The sequence below is a fragment of the Microcaecilia unicolor genome, chromosome 8, assembly GCF_901765095.1.
Source record: "Microcaecilia unicolor chromosome 8, aMicUni1.1, whole genome shotgun sequence".
In the NCBI taxonomy this organism is placed as follows: domain Eukaryota; kingdom Metazoa; phylum Chordata; class Amphibia; order Gymnophiona; family Siphonopidae; genus Microcaecilia; species Microcaecilia unicolor.
In genome coordinates this window covers 198,405,314-198,421,759 of record NC_044038.1, presented here as the reverse complement: position 1 = coordinate 198,421,759, position 16,446 = coordinate 198,405,314, and the positions used below count along the sequence as shown (strand labels likewise).

The 16,446-nt window shown below is 47.3% G+C and overlaps 1 protein-coding gene across 1 annotated transcript in view; it reads right to left on the bottom strand.

Moving 5' to 3' along the window:
- CHRNA4 (cholinergic receptor nicotinic alpha 4 subunit) overlaps positions 1-12,948 on the bottom strand; it is a 51,130-nt gene extending 38,182 nt beyond the window's left edge. Inside the window, exons 1-2 of the mRNA XM_030212004.1 lie at positions 12,888-12,948; positions 11,560-11,708 (exon numbers count right to left, since the gene is read on the bottom strand). Coding sequence (XP_030067864.1) covers positions 11,560-11,708; positions 12,888-12,948 — 210 coding nt within the window. The remainder of the gene's footprint in view (positions 1-11,559; positions 11,709-12,887) is intronic.
- Positions 12,949-16,446: the final 3,498 nt, after the last annotated feature.

Sequence of the window (16,446 nt, the reverse complement as noted above, 5' to 3'; positions counted from 1 at the left end):
ATGTCTACCCGTTCCACTCCTCTCATTATTTTACAGACCTTTATCATATCTCCCCTCAGCCCTCTTCCCATGTTCAGCATCTTGCCTCTGTCTCCCTCTTTCCCTCCTCATTATCTTTCCTCTCTCTTTCTACTTTTCACCACAAGTCTGACATCTGCACTTTCCTCCCCCCATCCAAAATCGCTCCTCCCTTCTTCTACCTGTTGCTTCCTCTGCCACTGCTGTTTTCTGTGATGTGCAGCAGTGGCAATAAAGCAGAGAGAAGCTGCGGGGGGGGGGGGGGGGGGGGGGGGCTTCCACAATACCAGTGCTGCCACACATTCTGCAGGTGTCGGCCCACCCCCCTTTGAAGTCATTTCCTGTTTTTGAGGGTGGGACCAGAACCAGCACCGGCAGAGAGTATAGGAGCACCAGCATTATGGAAGGCCCCCTGGCTTCTCTCTGTTTTATTGCTGCTGCTGCTGCTGCTGCACCAGGGGCGTAGCCAGACACCCAATTTTGGGTGGGCCTGGGCCCAAGATGGGTGGGCAGTAGAACTCCGCCTTGTCCCACAAGTGATTTGGTCTCTCCCTCTCTCAACTGCATGCCATATGGTCTCTCAAATATCCCCCCTCCCCTGCATACCTTTTAAATAGCAGATTTTCACCAGCAGTGAGCAGCAACTAATACACACTGCTCATGTTGGTCCCACAGCCTTCCCTCTGATGCAACTTCCTGTTTCCACATAGGTGGGAATACATCAGAGGGAAGGCTGTGGTGCCGGTGCGAGCAGTATATATCAGTCACTTTTTGCTGTAGGTGAAGATCTGCTATTTACAAGGTATGCAGGAAGGACAGTTGTCGGGAGTTTTCGGCTGGTGGGGCTTGGGGATCCCTGCCAGCTACATCATAAGTGTGCTGCTACTGGGTGGGCATGAGCCCAAAGTGGGTGGGCCTGGGCCCACCTGAGCCCACCCTTGTCTACGCCACTGTGCTGCACATCTCAGAAAACAGCAGGGGCAGAGGAAGCAGCAGGCAGAAGAGCTGACATGTGATTCTGAAACAGGAACTGGGATGGCAAACTGGCACCGGGTCCCCCTTGGAGGCCAGGCCTGGGGAACCTTGCCCCCTCCCCCCTCTCAGCAGCCCGAATTTGAGCACTAATTCCAGATCCATATGTTAACTAGTTAGTCAATTAGGTGCTATTAATTATTGGTGTTAACAAGCATTTAATTGGCAGTAATTAAGAGTTATGTGCGACTCTGCCCTATGCCCTATGCTATAAACATGTGAGCTGCCTAAATTAGCATGCAATTCCAAAGGGTTGTTCCCAGAAATAAAGCACAATTATATAGAATACCTGCATTTGCATTCCTAACTGCCATCAGTTGAGCGCTTTCATTTACACCATCCTTTGGCAGGTGTAAGTGCGTTTGCTCAAGGTTAAGTGCAGAATGCACGCTAAGCTAGTATTCTAAGGACATTCCACAAACAGAATACTAGCATAGAGGGGCATAATTGAACGTGGACGACCAACTCTAAGGATGCCCATCTCTGAGGACGTCCCCGCAAATGGGCGGGGCATCCCATATTATTGAAACAAGATGGGCGTCCATCTTTCGTTTCGATAATATGGTCAGGGACGCCCAAATCTCAACATTTAAGTCGACCTTAGAGATGGTCAACCTAAATGTTGAGATGGGCGACCTTAGAGATGGGCTACCTCGGTTTTCACCGATAATGGAAACCGAGGACGCCCATCTCAAAAATGACCAAATCCAAGGCATTTGATCATGGGAGGAGCCAGCATTCGTAGTGCACTGGTCCCCCTCACATGCCAGGACACCAACCGGGCACCCTAGGGGGCACTGCAGTGGACTTCAAAAATTGCTCCCAGGTGCATAGCTCCCTTACCTTCGGTGCTGAGCCCCCCCAACCACCCCCAAAACCCACTCCCCACAACTGTACACCACTACCATAGCCCTTAGGGATGAAGAGGGGCACCTACATGTTGGTACAGTGGGTTTCTGGTGGGTTTTGGAGGGCTCACATTTACCACCACGTGTAACAGGTGGGGGAGGATGGGCCTAGGTCCGCCTACCTGAAGTGCACTGCACCCACTAAAAACTGCTCCAGGGACCTGCATACTGCTGTGATGGAGCTGGGTATGATATTTGAGACTGGCATAGAAGCTGGCAAAAAATGTTTTTTAATTTTTTTTGGGGTGGGAGGGGGTTGTTGACCACTGGGTGAGTAAGGGGAGGTCATCCCCAATTCCCTCTGGTGGTCAACTGGTCAGTTTGGGCACCTTTTCGAGGCTTGGTCGTGAAAAAAAAGGGACCAAGTAAAGTTGGCCAAATGCTCATCAGGAAGTCCTTCTTTTTTCTATTATCGGCCGAGGATGCCCATCTCTTAACCACGCCTCCGTCCCGCCTCCACTCCACTGCAGACATGTCCCCTTGAACTTTGGTCGTCCCCGCGACAGAAAGCAGTTGAGGACGCCCAAAATCAGCTTTCGATTATGCCGATTTGGGTGACCCTGAGAGAAGGACGCCCATCTCCCAATATATGTCGAAAGATGGGCGCCCTTCTCTTTAGATTATGTCCCTGATAGTGTAAACCATCCCAGCAAATAACTTTGGGTGTCATTTATTGAATCTAGCCCCATCACCTGCAATATTCAGTCAACCCTAATTGCAAACAACTTGTGCAATCCTCACTTTTGCAATTAAAAAGTTAAAGTCTGAGTTTTGTGGGCTAGAAAATATTTTGGAAGTGATATATTGCATTTCTCAAGTAACTGTAGTAACAAAATTGGGACAGGCAGCAGAATCCTCATTGCAGATTCTATTGTATACAGTTACCTGCCTTCTACCAAAGTGGTGTTTCCAGATCAACATCACAACACCCAAGTCACTACAACTGCTTTATTCAAATATTTAATTAATACATTAAATCAAATTCAAATTCAAGCTGAGAGCGAATTACAGTAGGGACATGTTCACATCACAAAGGTGCTGTATCACTTTCACTCAAACATGAACAACCTGGAAAGGGAGAAAGTGTAAACGAATATGAAATCAAGAGGGAGAGTGGCAGGGGATCTTCTAATTATTTCAACCCCCAAAAGAATCTTCTCAAGTTCTCTTGCACGGGGTAGAGAAGTGTAACACTTCATGATCTCTTACTTACTAAGGGGGTCTTTTATTAAGGCACTCTAGCATTTTTAGCATAGGAATACATTGGCGTCTCTAGCGTTTACCGCACACCTATTTTTAGTGTGCGCCAAGGGCATATCTGGACTTCGCCATTAGGGGGAGTCCAGAGTCGAGGTGAGGGGGCACATTTTAGCCCCCCTGGCAGCGATGACGACCCCCCCCCCCCCACCGCTATTGCCGACGCCGCCCGCCATTGCTGACACCCCCCGCCACAGCCAGAACCACCTCCAACAACTGTGGCCCACCCGCCAATGACCCCCTGCCCACCGTCGCCATGACGTCGCCTACCTTTGCTGGTGGGGGACCCTAACCCCCCCGCCAGCCGAAGTCTTCTTGCTTTGTTTGGTTTCTGAGTCCGTTTGACGTCCTGCATGTACAACGTGCAGGACGTCAGACTCACAGAAACAGAACGAAGCCCTGCAGATCGCAAGGCTTTGTTCTATTTCTGTGAGTCTGATGTCCTGCACGTTGTGTACGTGCAGGACGTCAGACAGACTCAGAAACCAAACGAAGCAAGATGACTTCGGCTGCCGGGGTTTGGGGTCCCCCGCCAGCAAAGGTACTAGACGGCGACGGCAGGTTGGTGGCGGGAGAGGGGGTTGAGAAGGTCGTTGGCAGGGGGGTCCAGGGCCAGGCCCCATAGTAGCTATGTCCCTGGTGTGCGCTAAAAATGCTAGCTTGCCTTAGTTAAAGACCCCCTAAATGACTTTTACTAGGTGACTTCTGCTAAGAGTCTTGTATTAGATATATAATGTAAGTGTATTTTTATAAGAACATAAGAATAGTCATACTGGGTCAGACCAATGGTCCATCTAGCCTAGTATCCTGCTTTCAGCAGTGGTCAATCCAGGCCACAAGTACCTGGCAGAAACCTAGTTAGTAGCAATATTCCATGATACCAATCCTAGGGGTAAGCAGTGGCTTCCCCATGTCTGTCTCAATAACAGAGTATGGATTTTTCCTCCAGGAACTTGTCCAAATCTTTTTTAAACACAGATATGCTAACTGCTATTACCACTGCTCCAGCAGCGAGATCTAGAGATTAACTATTCTTTGAGTGAAAAAATATATCCTCCTGTTTGTTTTTAAAGTATTTAGATTTAATTTCATTGAGTGTCCCCTCGTCTTTGTTCTTTTTGAAAGAGTGAAAAATCCATTCACTTCTACCCGTTCTACACAAGATTTTATAGACCTCAATCATAGCCCCCCTCATCCATCTCTTTTCCATGCTGAAGAGCCCTAACTTCTTTAGCCTTTCCTCATATGGGAGGAGGTCCATCTCCTTTATCATTTTGGTCACTCTTCATTGAACCTTTTCTAATTCTGCTATATCTTTTTTGAGATAGAGCAACCAGAATTGAATGCAATACTCAAAGTCAGGTCAAACCATGTAGCAATACAGAGGCATTATAATATTCTTTGTCTTATTTTACATCCCTTTCCTAATAATTCCTAGCATCTTGTTTGTTTTTATGGCTGCCACCACACACTTGGCAGAAGATTTCAGCTTATATGACACCTAGATCTTTTGCTCGAGTGCTGACTCCTAAGGTGGACCCCAGCGTCAGGTAACTATGATTTGGATTATGCTTTTCAATGTGCATCACTTTGCATTTGTCCACATAAGATTTCATCTGCCATGTGGATGGCCAGTCTTCCAATTTCCTAAGGTCTTCCTGCATTTTTTCACAATCCGCATGTGTTTTGACAACTTTGAATAGTTTTGTGTCATCTACAAATTTAATCACCTCACTTGAAATTCCGTTATCCAGATCATTTATAAATATGTTAAATTGCACTTGTCCCAGTACAGATCCCTGTGGCATTCCACTATTCACCCTCCTCCATTGAGAAAAATAGCCATTTAACCTTACCCTCTGTTTTCTGTCCAATAACTAATTCCTAATTGCCTCCTAGTGCCATGACTTTTTAATTTTCTCAGGAGTCTCTCATGAGGAACACAATTCAGATACACTACATTAACTGGCTCACCTTTATCCATATGTTTATTTACACCTTCAAAGAAATGAAGGAAATTGGTGAGGCAAGATTTCGCTTGGTTGAACTCATGCTGACTTTGTCCCATTAAACCATGTTTGTCACAAGTTCTGTAATTTTATTCTTTATAATAGTTTCCACTATTTTCCACAGCACTGAAGTCAGGCTTATCAGTCTGTAATTTCCTGAATCACCCCTGAAACACTTTTTAAAAATCGGGGTTACATTGGCCATTGCATTTATTGATTGTTGTTTTATATATTTTTGTATGCCTTGAGCATACAGAAAGGTGTGGAAAACAATAATTTATTATTATTATTACTTTAACATCATGTGTGAGCACAAAACTATACTAATATTTTAAGTATTTAGCTCAATCCTGGAGAAAGCCAGTTACAATCAAGATACCTGTCCTTCGTGGGCTCATAATCTAAGTTGTACTTGAGGCCATGGAGGGTTAAGTGACTTGCCCAAGGTTATAAGGAATCACATTAGGATTTGAATTGGCTCCACAGCAGTGGTGTAGCTACAGGGGGCCATGGGGGCCTGGGCTCCCCAAACTGGATCTGTGCCCCTGGTTTGGCTGGTGGGGGTCCCAAACCCCTGTCAGCTGAAGTGTTTTTTCCAGCACTGGTCTCCGGCACCGCCACATTTCCTGCCCTGCTCTCTCTTCCCTTCACATCTGGCATGCTTGTTTTAGTAAAACCGAGCATGCATGCATGCTCAATTTCATTAAAACGAGCATGCCAGACATGACGTGAGGGGAAGAGAGAGAAGGGAAGGAAATGCAGTGGTGCTGAAGACCAGTGGTAGAAAACATGTTTCAGCTGGCGGGGGCTGGGGACCCCCAGCAGCCAAGGTATGTGCAGCAGCAGCGGCGGCAGCAGTGGGCGGAAGTGGGTGGGGCCGGCAAGGCGGTGGTAGGGGCGGGGTGGCAGGGAGGCAGACCAAAATGCGCCCCCTCACTTTGGGCTCTGGTCCCTCCCACCTTGAAGTCTGGATACATCCCTGCTCCACAGGTTCTCAGCTCACTGATTTAACCATTAGGCTACACTTCCACTTATTACATAAATCTAACAAGTAATGGGATTAAGGCACATTTTTAAAGATTATTCACTTAGGGGCCCTTTTACTAAGCAGTGGTAGGGCTACCGCATGGGTAGTGTGTGCCAAATTGACACTACCACCGGGGTAGCGCGGGTGCCCAGTGGTAATTTCGAAGTTGGTGCAAGCTGTTTCCCATGGTAAAAAATAATTTTCTATTTTCTACCATGGGGGTGTTCCCAGCGATAATCAACAGCGTGGCCACATTCAGGGCCACCGAGAGACTAGGCCGGGCCCGGGGCAAGGCCGCCCCGCCCCCCGCCGCTGCTGCCCCCATCACTCCCCCTGCCGCTGCCATCCCCAGTCTCACCTGCCTGCCTCCACGGCTCCAGGCCCCCTGCATTGGAAGCAGCAGTCGCAGATCGCCTCTCTTCTGGCCTTCTCTCCCTGTGTCCCACCCTCATCTGGTTTCTGCGAGGGCGGGAAACAGGGAGGGAAGGCCCGAAGGGAGGCGATGCCACTTCAAATGCAGGGGGCCCGGAGCCGAGAAGGCAGGCAGGTGAGACCGGGGACTGCAGCACTGGCAGCCTGACCCCGGCGCCCAGGGCTGGTCTTAGCAAGTGCGGGGCCCTATGCAGACCAATTTGACAGGGCCCCATCCTAGCCCTGCCCCACCCTAGCCCTGCCCCACCCTAACTCCGCCCCACCCTAGCTCCACCCCCACCCTAGCTCCAGAGCCGGCCACCCCTCCCTCCGAGCTCCAAGGCCCCCAGCTCCAGGGCTTGTCGATCCTACACAGTCAATGCCAACTGAAAACCATGTCTTTTTCACAAACACAGATACACCCTAATCCACTATAGAATAAGTAGTAATATTTAAACTTTCTATTTAGACAAAAATTAAACTGAACCCCCAAGATGCCAGACTCTGCATACAATACAACACCACAGAAACAGAAAATGTGCCCTAGTACTGTGCAAAATATAAAGACAACAGATGTAAATTTGAAAAAAAAACTAACAAATACCAATCACCACTTTACAAATTAACAAATAGAAATAAAACAAATATAGAAAATAAAATAATAGCATTTTATTGGACTAATACATTTAGCTTTCAGAGGCCAAAACCTCCGTCCTCAGGTCAATACAGTATAGAGCTGTTACAGTATCCTATCCTGACCTGAGGAAGGGGGCTTTGTTCTCTGAAAGTTTGTCAAAATGTATTAAAATTAGTCCAATAAAAAGATTACCTTATTTACATGTTCTATTATAAACATTTATTAGCACAGCTACAATACTATATCCTAAAGCAAAAAAATAAAAATATATATTTTATTTACAGTTTGTCGTCTCTGGTTTCTGCTTTCCTCATCTTCTTTTCACTGTCTTCCTTCCATCCAGCATCTGTCTTCACTCTCTCTCTGCCATCCAGTGTCTGCCCTCTCTGCTGTCCCCTTCATCCAATGTCTGCCCTCTCTCCCTGCCCCTTCCGTGCACATCTACCCTTTATCTCTGCCCCTTCCATTCACTGTCTGCCCTTTCTATCCCTTCCATCCACTGTCTGCCCTTTCTCTCTGCCCCTTCAATCCACCATTTACCCTCCCTCTCCCATCCATCCGGGTCTGCCCTCCCTCTCGCTCCCCCTTCCATCCAGGATCTGCCCCTCTCTCTGCCCCTTTTTTTCAGCCCCCAGTTCCAGCCCCACTATCCCACCAGTCCCCCGTTTCAGCCCCAGCCCTTTTCTCCCACCAGTCCCGAGCTTCAGCCTCCAGCCACTCCTCCCTGTCCCCTTTTCAGCCCCCAGTTTCAACCCGTCCCCAGCCCTTTTCTCTCACCAGTCCAAGCTTCAGCCCCAGCCACTTCTCCCTATCTCCTTTTCAGCCCCCAGTACCCACAGTTTCAGCCCTGCCCCTTTTCAGCATCCAGTCCCAGTACTAGACCCCTTATCCCACCTACCCTCCTTTTCAGCCCCCAGTTCCAGCCCCCTTCATCCACATGTCTTGTATTAGAGCCCCCCCCTTTTCAGCCCCAGAACCAATCTCCCACCTGACCCACGCATGCCCCATTTTCCCACCAGCCCCATGCATGGCCCCCATTTCCCATAGGGCCCCATCTCAAACCCCAGTTCCAGCCCCCTTCTCCCATCTGAGAACCCCCATCCCACACCCTTCTCCCACCTGAGTCTCCCTTACCCCCTCCCCCCAAATGAGAACCCCCATCCCACACCCTTCTCCCATCTGAGTCCCCATTACCCCCTTCCCCCAACTGAGAACCCCCACCCTTCTCACATCTGTCCCCCTTACCCCCTCCCCCAACTGAGAACCCCCATCCCACACCCTTCTCACATCTGAGTCCCCCCCCCCGACCCGACCCACCTACCAACTCTTTTCTCCTGCTGCACCCACTAACTTAAAAAAAAACTTGAGAAGCGCCGAGTAGCAGGCAGAGCCTCGCGTCTGCCCTGCTAGTAAAAATCTCCTGCACGTCGTCGGGCCGGCCTTCCTGCATTAAGTCCCACCCTCCTCTGAGGTAATAGGCTCTTCCCGCATTAAGTCCCGCCCTCCTCTGAGGTAATAGGCTATTACCTCAGAGGAGGGCGGGACTTAATGCGGGAAGAGCCTATTACCTCAAAGGAGGGCGGGACTTAATGCGGGAAGGCCGGCCCGACGACGTGCAGGAGATTTTTACTAGCAGGGCAGACGTGAGGCACTGCCTGCTCCTCGGCGCTTCTCAATTTTATTACATTACAGCGATCGATTGTCGGGGGTGGGAGCAGCAGGCGGGGCGCGGGGCCCTATGCGGCCGCCTCGGTCGCCTCGCCCTAAGACCGGCCCTGCTGGCGCCGGGCCCCCCTTGGAGGCTCGGGGAATTTTGTTCCCTTTGCCCCCCTCTTGGTGGCCCTGGCCACATTCCTGTGAGCTGCCTGAATACCACACAAGTAGCATGTGAGCCCTCACCACCAAGTAAATAGGTGGCAGTAAGAGCTCAGGCAGTAAATCGCCATGCGCTATAATTTTAATATTAGTGTAGGGCCATTTACTGCCCTCTTTTAAAGAGGCCTCTTACCCACCATAGTAAAAAATGGCCAAGCGCACACCAATTTCACACACCCACACTAGTGAAGGCCACTTTAAACCATAGCTTATTAAAAGGGTCCCTTATATAGGGGTGGCGGCCATAGCTATCATTACTCATCTTTCCTCCCTACAGTCCTGGTAAGTGAAAACAATTAAGAATCTGATTTACTGAACAAGCAACATGTAGAACCTGCTTATTCACACACTTAAATGCATTTCTGTACAATTTTGAGATATCCTAGTGCAGAGCTGACTATTGCCTGTGCTAGTGTGGGCAAGTGAAATTGGCGCATGTTGGGCCATTTTTTGCCACGCTGGGTAAAAAGGCTTTTTAAAAATGGGGCAGTAAACGGACGTGCACTAATATTCAAATTAGTGCATGGCGATTTTCTGCCTGAGCCCTTGCTGCCACCTATTTATTTGCACTACTCGTACGGTAATCAGGTAGCGTCACGTGGCAACGTGGCCATGCTGCTGATTACCGCTGGGAATGCCCCCCACAGCAGAAAATTATTTTCTATCATGGGAAACAACATGCGCCAATTTTGGAATTACCGCTGGGCACCTGCGCTACCCCGGCAGTAGTGTCGATATGGCAGTAGCCCTACGGCTACTGAGTAAAATGACCCCTAGATACAGAAGATGTTACTTTCATTTATTTTCCAAATGTATATTTTTAAAAACGAGTATCTTGGGAGAATTAATTCTGTTGCATTCCCACAGCCAACTGTGCATCTCTCTCTCTCTCTCTCTCTCTCTTTCACACATACACACACCCAGATGCACACATCACACATCTTGGATGTGGGATAATCATCCCTATTGTGCAGATAACAAAAGCTCTTCCTTTTTGCATTTAGCCATATAACATGTAGAATCACATGAGGGGAGTTACATCAAATTGTTAAACTGTGACTTTTGCCTTTTGCAGATTCTGTAATTCATGACATAAAGACTTGCTTTTTAATTCTTATGACTGGTGTTCTATATATACATATAAACAAGGACATCAGAGACTTAGCAGTAGATCTCTGGGACATCCATGTTTTTAAAACAGCAGCAGTTGCTTTCTTCCATTTCCTCTTATTTTATGTGAACACATAAAGAGTGCCACAGTTTTGTCCTGTTTTTCAAGGTGAAAGCTGCCCCCCTCTCCCCTATCCACCACTTCCGTAGGGCTGCGCCTGGGTCTGCAGATAATGGATGAACTGCCAAAACTCAGACTGACACAGGAGGAGAGAAATTGCTACTTTGGGGATGGTGATGGCAGTGTTTATCAATTTTCTTCAACTCTATTTTTATTTTCTTGTTGTGAAAATAAGAACGTCTCTTCCTTCTAGGGGGGATTATGCACTGATAGAAGCAGATCCAGTACATTATCACCCCCTGCCCTTCTTCCTTTGATTTTTTTCAAGGATCAGGGACACAGCTTGGTATAGAAGTACCATTGTCATTAGATGGATAATAAAGCAGGCAGCTTAGCAGGGTTTAAAATAGGTTTGGACAAGTTCCTAAAAGAAAATTCCATAAACCATTATTATGATGGACTTGGGAAAATCCACTGCTTATTCCTGGGATAAGCAGCATAAAAATCTGTTTTTGTTTGTTTTTGTTTTTTTTTAGGATCTTGCCAGGTACTTCTGACCTGAATTGGCTACTGGGAACAGGATACTGGGCTTGATGGACCAACCTGGCAGTGCTTATGTTCTGCACAAGGTTAGCACAAGCCAAGAGGAAACCTTTAGGGGTTAGAGGATCGCCAAATTACAGAACGAACAACCCTTAATACTGATAAAAGAGTACCATTTCAGAATTCTTACAGACATTTTTAATGTATGTTCCAACTCCCACTTACTGTGACACCTGGGAGATGGTACCTCTGAACAGAAAAGTGAAACTGAGACCGAATTTAACGTTAAAAGATAAGATCAGCAACACATTTACAGCCACACCCATAGGAGCCAGCTCTGTGGGTGCTTGACTACCCCCAATATTGAGTAAAGTCATGGGCTTTAGCACACCCATTCATTTTGAAAAGTTGGCCCCTATGGCCCCATCTGATCTGAAAACGATGATAGAGACAGGTGGGGCTAAGAGTAAAGGCCCTGGCTTGGGGGTTTAATGCGGTGATTTGGCGTTTGATCTGCTGCCCCCCCCCCCCCTCTGATTGTTTGATCTAGTCATCTCCACACAGATATATAATTAGAGTCTCCCAACCTAGCCCGTAAGACGTTCACTTACCACATCGATAAGTTGAGCAATGGACAAGCCAAAGTGCACCAGGAGCACGTCGGAGATGTTGGCTACAGGTCGAGACCACTTGTTATAAGCGGAGAAAAGCGTCCTCAGCAGTCTCTCCTCGGCATGCATTCTCGTCTCCAGACAGCACACTGCAGTGAGGAGAGCAAAAGAACATCACACCCTACTGCATCTTCGCTGCCCCGCAAAAGCTTTAAGGAACCTGCAAACCGCCCACGACCTTGGGTGAGGTAGGATTCTTTCTGTAGATCTTTTATGTCAGAATACAGATGATCGGGAATTTCAGTTTCTTCCAAATAGAAGGCCAGCTGGCTTTAAAACAAACCAGAGCAAAGATCTATGCAGCCGCCTTTGGGGGAGGGGGGATTTGGTAGGCGTCTTTGATGCGCTATAAAAGGACAATTTCGGAACAATTTGCAATAGTCTCTACATAAAATACCTTAGCTCTGCTAAAAAAAAAAATAAGCATGGACTACGTAGAACACAAGTCTCATCTGGGGCTGCTGGAAAAATGTTATTTCTGTCATCTTTTTAAAAAGATGAAGGAATTACGAAATGTGCAGGGGCAGGAAATGTTAACAAGTAGCCAGTGCCCAGCTAACTAGATTTTAGCATCGGACTTCCCATTGCCCAAAGTCCTTCTTTAGGAATTACGATAGTCCCCGGTGCAGTTTTCTCTTATTACACCTGTGTACTCTCAAACTCTTCCTGGAGCAATGGGCTTCCAGGGTACTTAATTATACTTGCTAAAACACTTCCTGAATTTTGACAACAGAGCAGAGAGGATAAAGTTGGAGACAATCAATTAGCCGTAGAAGTGTCTCGATATTCACACACCTTCCCCCTTCCCCACGAGGCATCTTCCGCACTCTCCCCCGTCCCTTTCCCTGAATTAATTTCTTCCTCGTGGGGGCTTTCAGACCTTGGCAAGTAGAAATAGCCATAAGGCACATTCACAAAAATCTGCGCTTTTTGGTTTAGTTTCTTCAAAGCGCTCGCTTGACAATGGGCATATTAATACCACCCATCCAGGGATTAGCTTTAGTCCTAAACAGCAAATATCAGACTCTTTCAGGCAAGGGATTTTCCTTTTCTTTACCTGCTGCCTCACCTTAAAGGAAGAGAAATGTATTTTGATTACACGTGTAGAAGTTCACCTTCCGAACATCTACAAGGGCATGATAGTCCTCATCAGACTGGAAACACCATTTGGAGGAAAGGGCCGGCTGCTTTAATCCTTAGGCTTTAAACAGGACCCGGAACTCTAAGCAAACAGTTATCAAAGGGAAGAAAGAGCAAGGCAAACTCACCTGGCAATACGCTGGCACAGAGAAGCAGCAGGAGGTTTTCCTTGGAAACACAAAATCCCATCTCTGCGTCTCCTAAGATCCCGAAGATCCTTTCCCAATCCCTTCAGCTTTTCCTCGTGCAGTGCCTGCAGGATCTGGCTTCATCCCCCCGTTGCGGTCTCTTTGTTGTCTCTTGTTCCTGCCCCGTTTGCTGACTTGTATTTTCTGTTCTGCCCCAGCTCCCACCTCCGGGACTTCGCAGCACTTTCTGAGGTGGACTTTTCCAGCCGGTGCCTGATGGGCCAGGCAGCTTTAGACAATTTGTAGGGGCTGCCTTTTCTCTCCCAGCCCTAACTCTGGATCTTTTCTTCCCGCTAACATCTTTGCCGTCTCTTCCGAGCGTTTGCCTCCCTGATCTTCTTTGATGTATGGCTTTTGCACGCTGCCTCCGGTATGCTGAGCTGAGAGTGAATGGGGAACCAGTGATTAATTCCTGTGAATCTGCCCACCTCTTGACAAAAAAAACAAGAAAGGAAGAAAAGAACCACATGCCCAGTCACACTGGGACCCCCCCTCCCCCCTTGAGGGAGAGAAAGTCCCAAACACGCAGCTCCAGAGTGGGGGCTAAATAGGTAATAAGAAGTATTAACGCAGTAGGAAGAAATCCATTATTCTGTCAAATTCTCCTTCCTGCCATGTATATTATGATTAGCTCTTTTCTTAATAATAACTTTTCTCCATGTCTGTATAAATGGAAGTGTTCTCTTTCAGAATAAACTTCCCTTTCTATATAGCCGGAGAGTCAAGATATAATTTAATTTGGTGACTTCACTAGTTTTTGCATATTAGTGGCTGCTGCTAATCCCCACTTTCATTCCATACACTACCCAAATGCTGAAGGCTTTCCAATGCTGGTGTGTGCTATATAGCCCCAGGTGGGCATCATACTGATACACTAAAGCCTGAACACAGCACAGACAACTGGAAAATGGGCTTTTATCAGAGTTCTTTGTAAGTGTCAAATTGACACATGTACATATGAATACAGCAGGAACAAGTGAAGCCTATTAGAGCCCCATGCAGACAGCACCTGAATACTGATATACAGAAAGATGAAGAAGGCAAAGCCCTTAAAAAAACAGACTAAGGTTTATAGCAGAAATTATGCAGTTTTTATCCCCAGAACTAGAAATCCGAGGAATTAAGGGGCCCTTTTATTAAGCTGTGTTAAGAGGGGTATAATCGAAAGGGGCGCCCAAGTTTTCCCGAGGACGTCCTTGCAAGACGTCCCCACGAAGGGGCGGGGCATCCCATATTATCGAAACAAGATGGGCATACATCTTTCATTTCAATAATACGGTCAGGGACGCCCAAATCAAGAAATTTAGGTCGACATTAGAGATGGTCGTCCTTAGAGATGGTCATCCCCGATTTTTAGAGATAATGGAAACCGAGGACACCCATCTCAGAAATGACCAAATGCAAGCCCTTTGGTCGTGGTAGGAGCCAGCATTCATAGTGCACTGGTCCCTCTCACATGCCAGAACACCAACCGGGCACCCTAGGGGGCACTGCAGTAGACTTCATAAATTGCTCCCAGGTACATAGTTCCCTTACTACTACTACCATTTAGCATTTATATAGTGCTACAAAGCGTACCTTGGGTGCTGAGCCCCCAAACCCCACTACCCACAACTGTACCACACTACCATAGCCCTAAGGGGTGAAGAGGGCACCTACATGTGGGTTCAGTGGGTTTCTGGTGGGTTTTGAAGGGCTCACATTTACCACCACAAGTGTAACAGGTAGGGGGGATGGGCCGGGGTCCACCTGCCTGAAGTGCACTGTACCCACTAAAACTGCTCCAGGGACCTGCATACTGCTGTCATGGAGCTGGGTATGATATTTGAGGCTGGCATAGAGGCTGGACAAAATATTTAAAAAAAACTTTTGAGGGTGGGAGGGGGTTATTGACCACTGAGGGAGTAAGGGGAGGTCATCCTCGATTCCCTCCAGTGGTCATCTGGTTATTTAGGGCACATTTTTGTGGCTTGGTCGTAAGAAAAACACGACCAGGTAAAGTCAGCCAAGTGTTCATCAGGGACGCCCTTCTTTTTTCCATTATCGGTCGAGGCCGCCCATGTGTTAGGCACACCCCAGTCCTGCCTTCGCTACACCTCCAACACGCCCCTGTGAACTTTGGTCGTCCCCGCGATAGAAAGCAGTTGAGGACGCCCAGAATCGGCTTTCGATTATGCCGATTTGGGTGACCCTGTGAGAAGGACGCCCATCTACCGATTTGTGTTGAAAGATGGGTGCCCTTCTCTTTCGAAAATAAGCCTGAAAGCGTGTCAAATGCTGCAAAAATTGCCTAACACATTCTGCATTAGTTTTGCCGTCTGTGCACTAACAAAATGGTAATTAGTGTTTTAAAAAATTCTTGGGGCATATCAGGGCCAGAGAATAGGCGTGGATGCACCATTCAGTAGTGCGCTGACACTGTGCACTAACTGAGAAAACCTTTTCCTAAAGGGTTGGTGCACAGCAATGGGCTTGCCGTATGCCAGTCCAGAACTACTGCTGGGCTACGGCAGGAGCTTGGCAGTAGTTTCCACCCCAGCATGCACCATTTCCAGCGCTACAAAAATAGTTTCTATTTTTGTAGTGCCAGTGATTACCCGGTGGCCATTGACATGGGAGCCCTTACTGCCACCTCAATGGTGGCGATAAATGCTCCCCCGCCCGAAATACGGTAAGAGGTTCACTTACCGCACGGCAATTTCTTAAAAAGAAAAAGACAGCCCTTTATCCGTTGTGGTAAAAGGGGTCCTCAGCACGCGTCAAAAACACACACTGATGCTAGCTCAGGACCCCTTTTACCGCAGCTTGGTAAAAGGACTCCTGAATAAAGCAGACAATGCAGGAGCCTTTATCGACTCCAAAACAGGCTTCCCAGTGCTGGGTGGGGGGATGGAACTTGCCACCCAGGTAGATTTGGCTTCAAGCTTTAAAGACTGGAAGACCTAGCAGCCTCATGTAGCAGTAGGAAGGTATAACTAGTCCTTTATGATTTAGACTGTAGGTGGGGTGCCCCATAATGTAAGGAAAACAACAAGTTGGTCTGGAGAACCCTAGACTACTGCAAGGTGCATGTGGCATGGGAGCTGCTTTGCTTTATGGTGAGGTCCCTGCTGGTACCCGTGGTGGGTGGATAATGCTTGCTGTTTTTTTTAATTTGAATTTTTACAATTTAACATTGTCACCATGAATCAGGAAAAGAAAACAAGAAAGCAGTAATTTAAACAATAATACAGTAGAAACCAATACCCTAGAAAATTTCAAATAGTCCAATTTATGGAGCATATAAAAAAGAAAATATTAGAAGACACCAGAAATGAAGGAGATAAATTCCCTGATACTGCACACTATAAAAAATGCAGGACTCAGTCATAAACCCGCAATCCTTACTCCTTCTTCTGCCCTTGTAGAATTTTTTTTCCAGTGTAACGAATCAAAGAAAACAAATTTCATACTCTGATAGGTCACAAGACATTGACAAGGATACTTAAAAATGAAAACT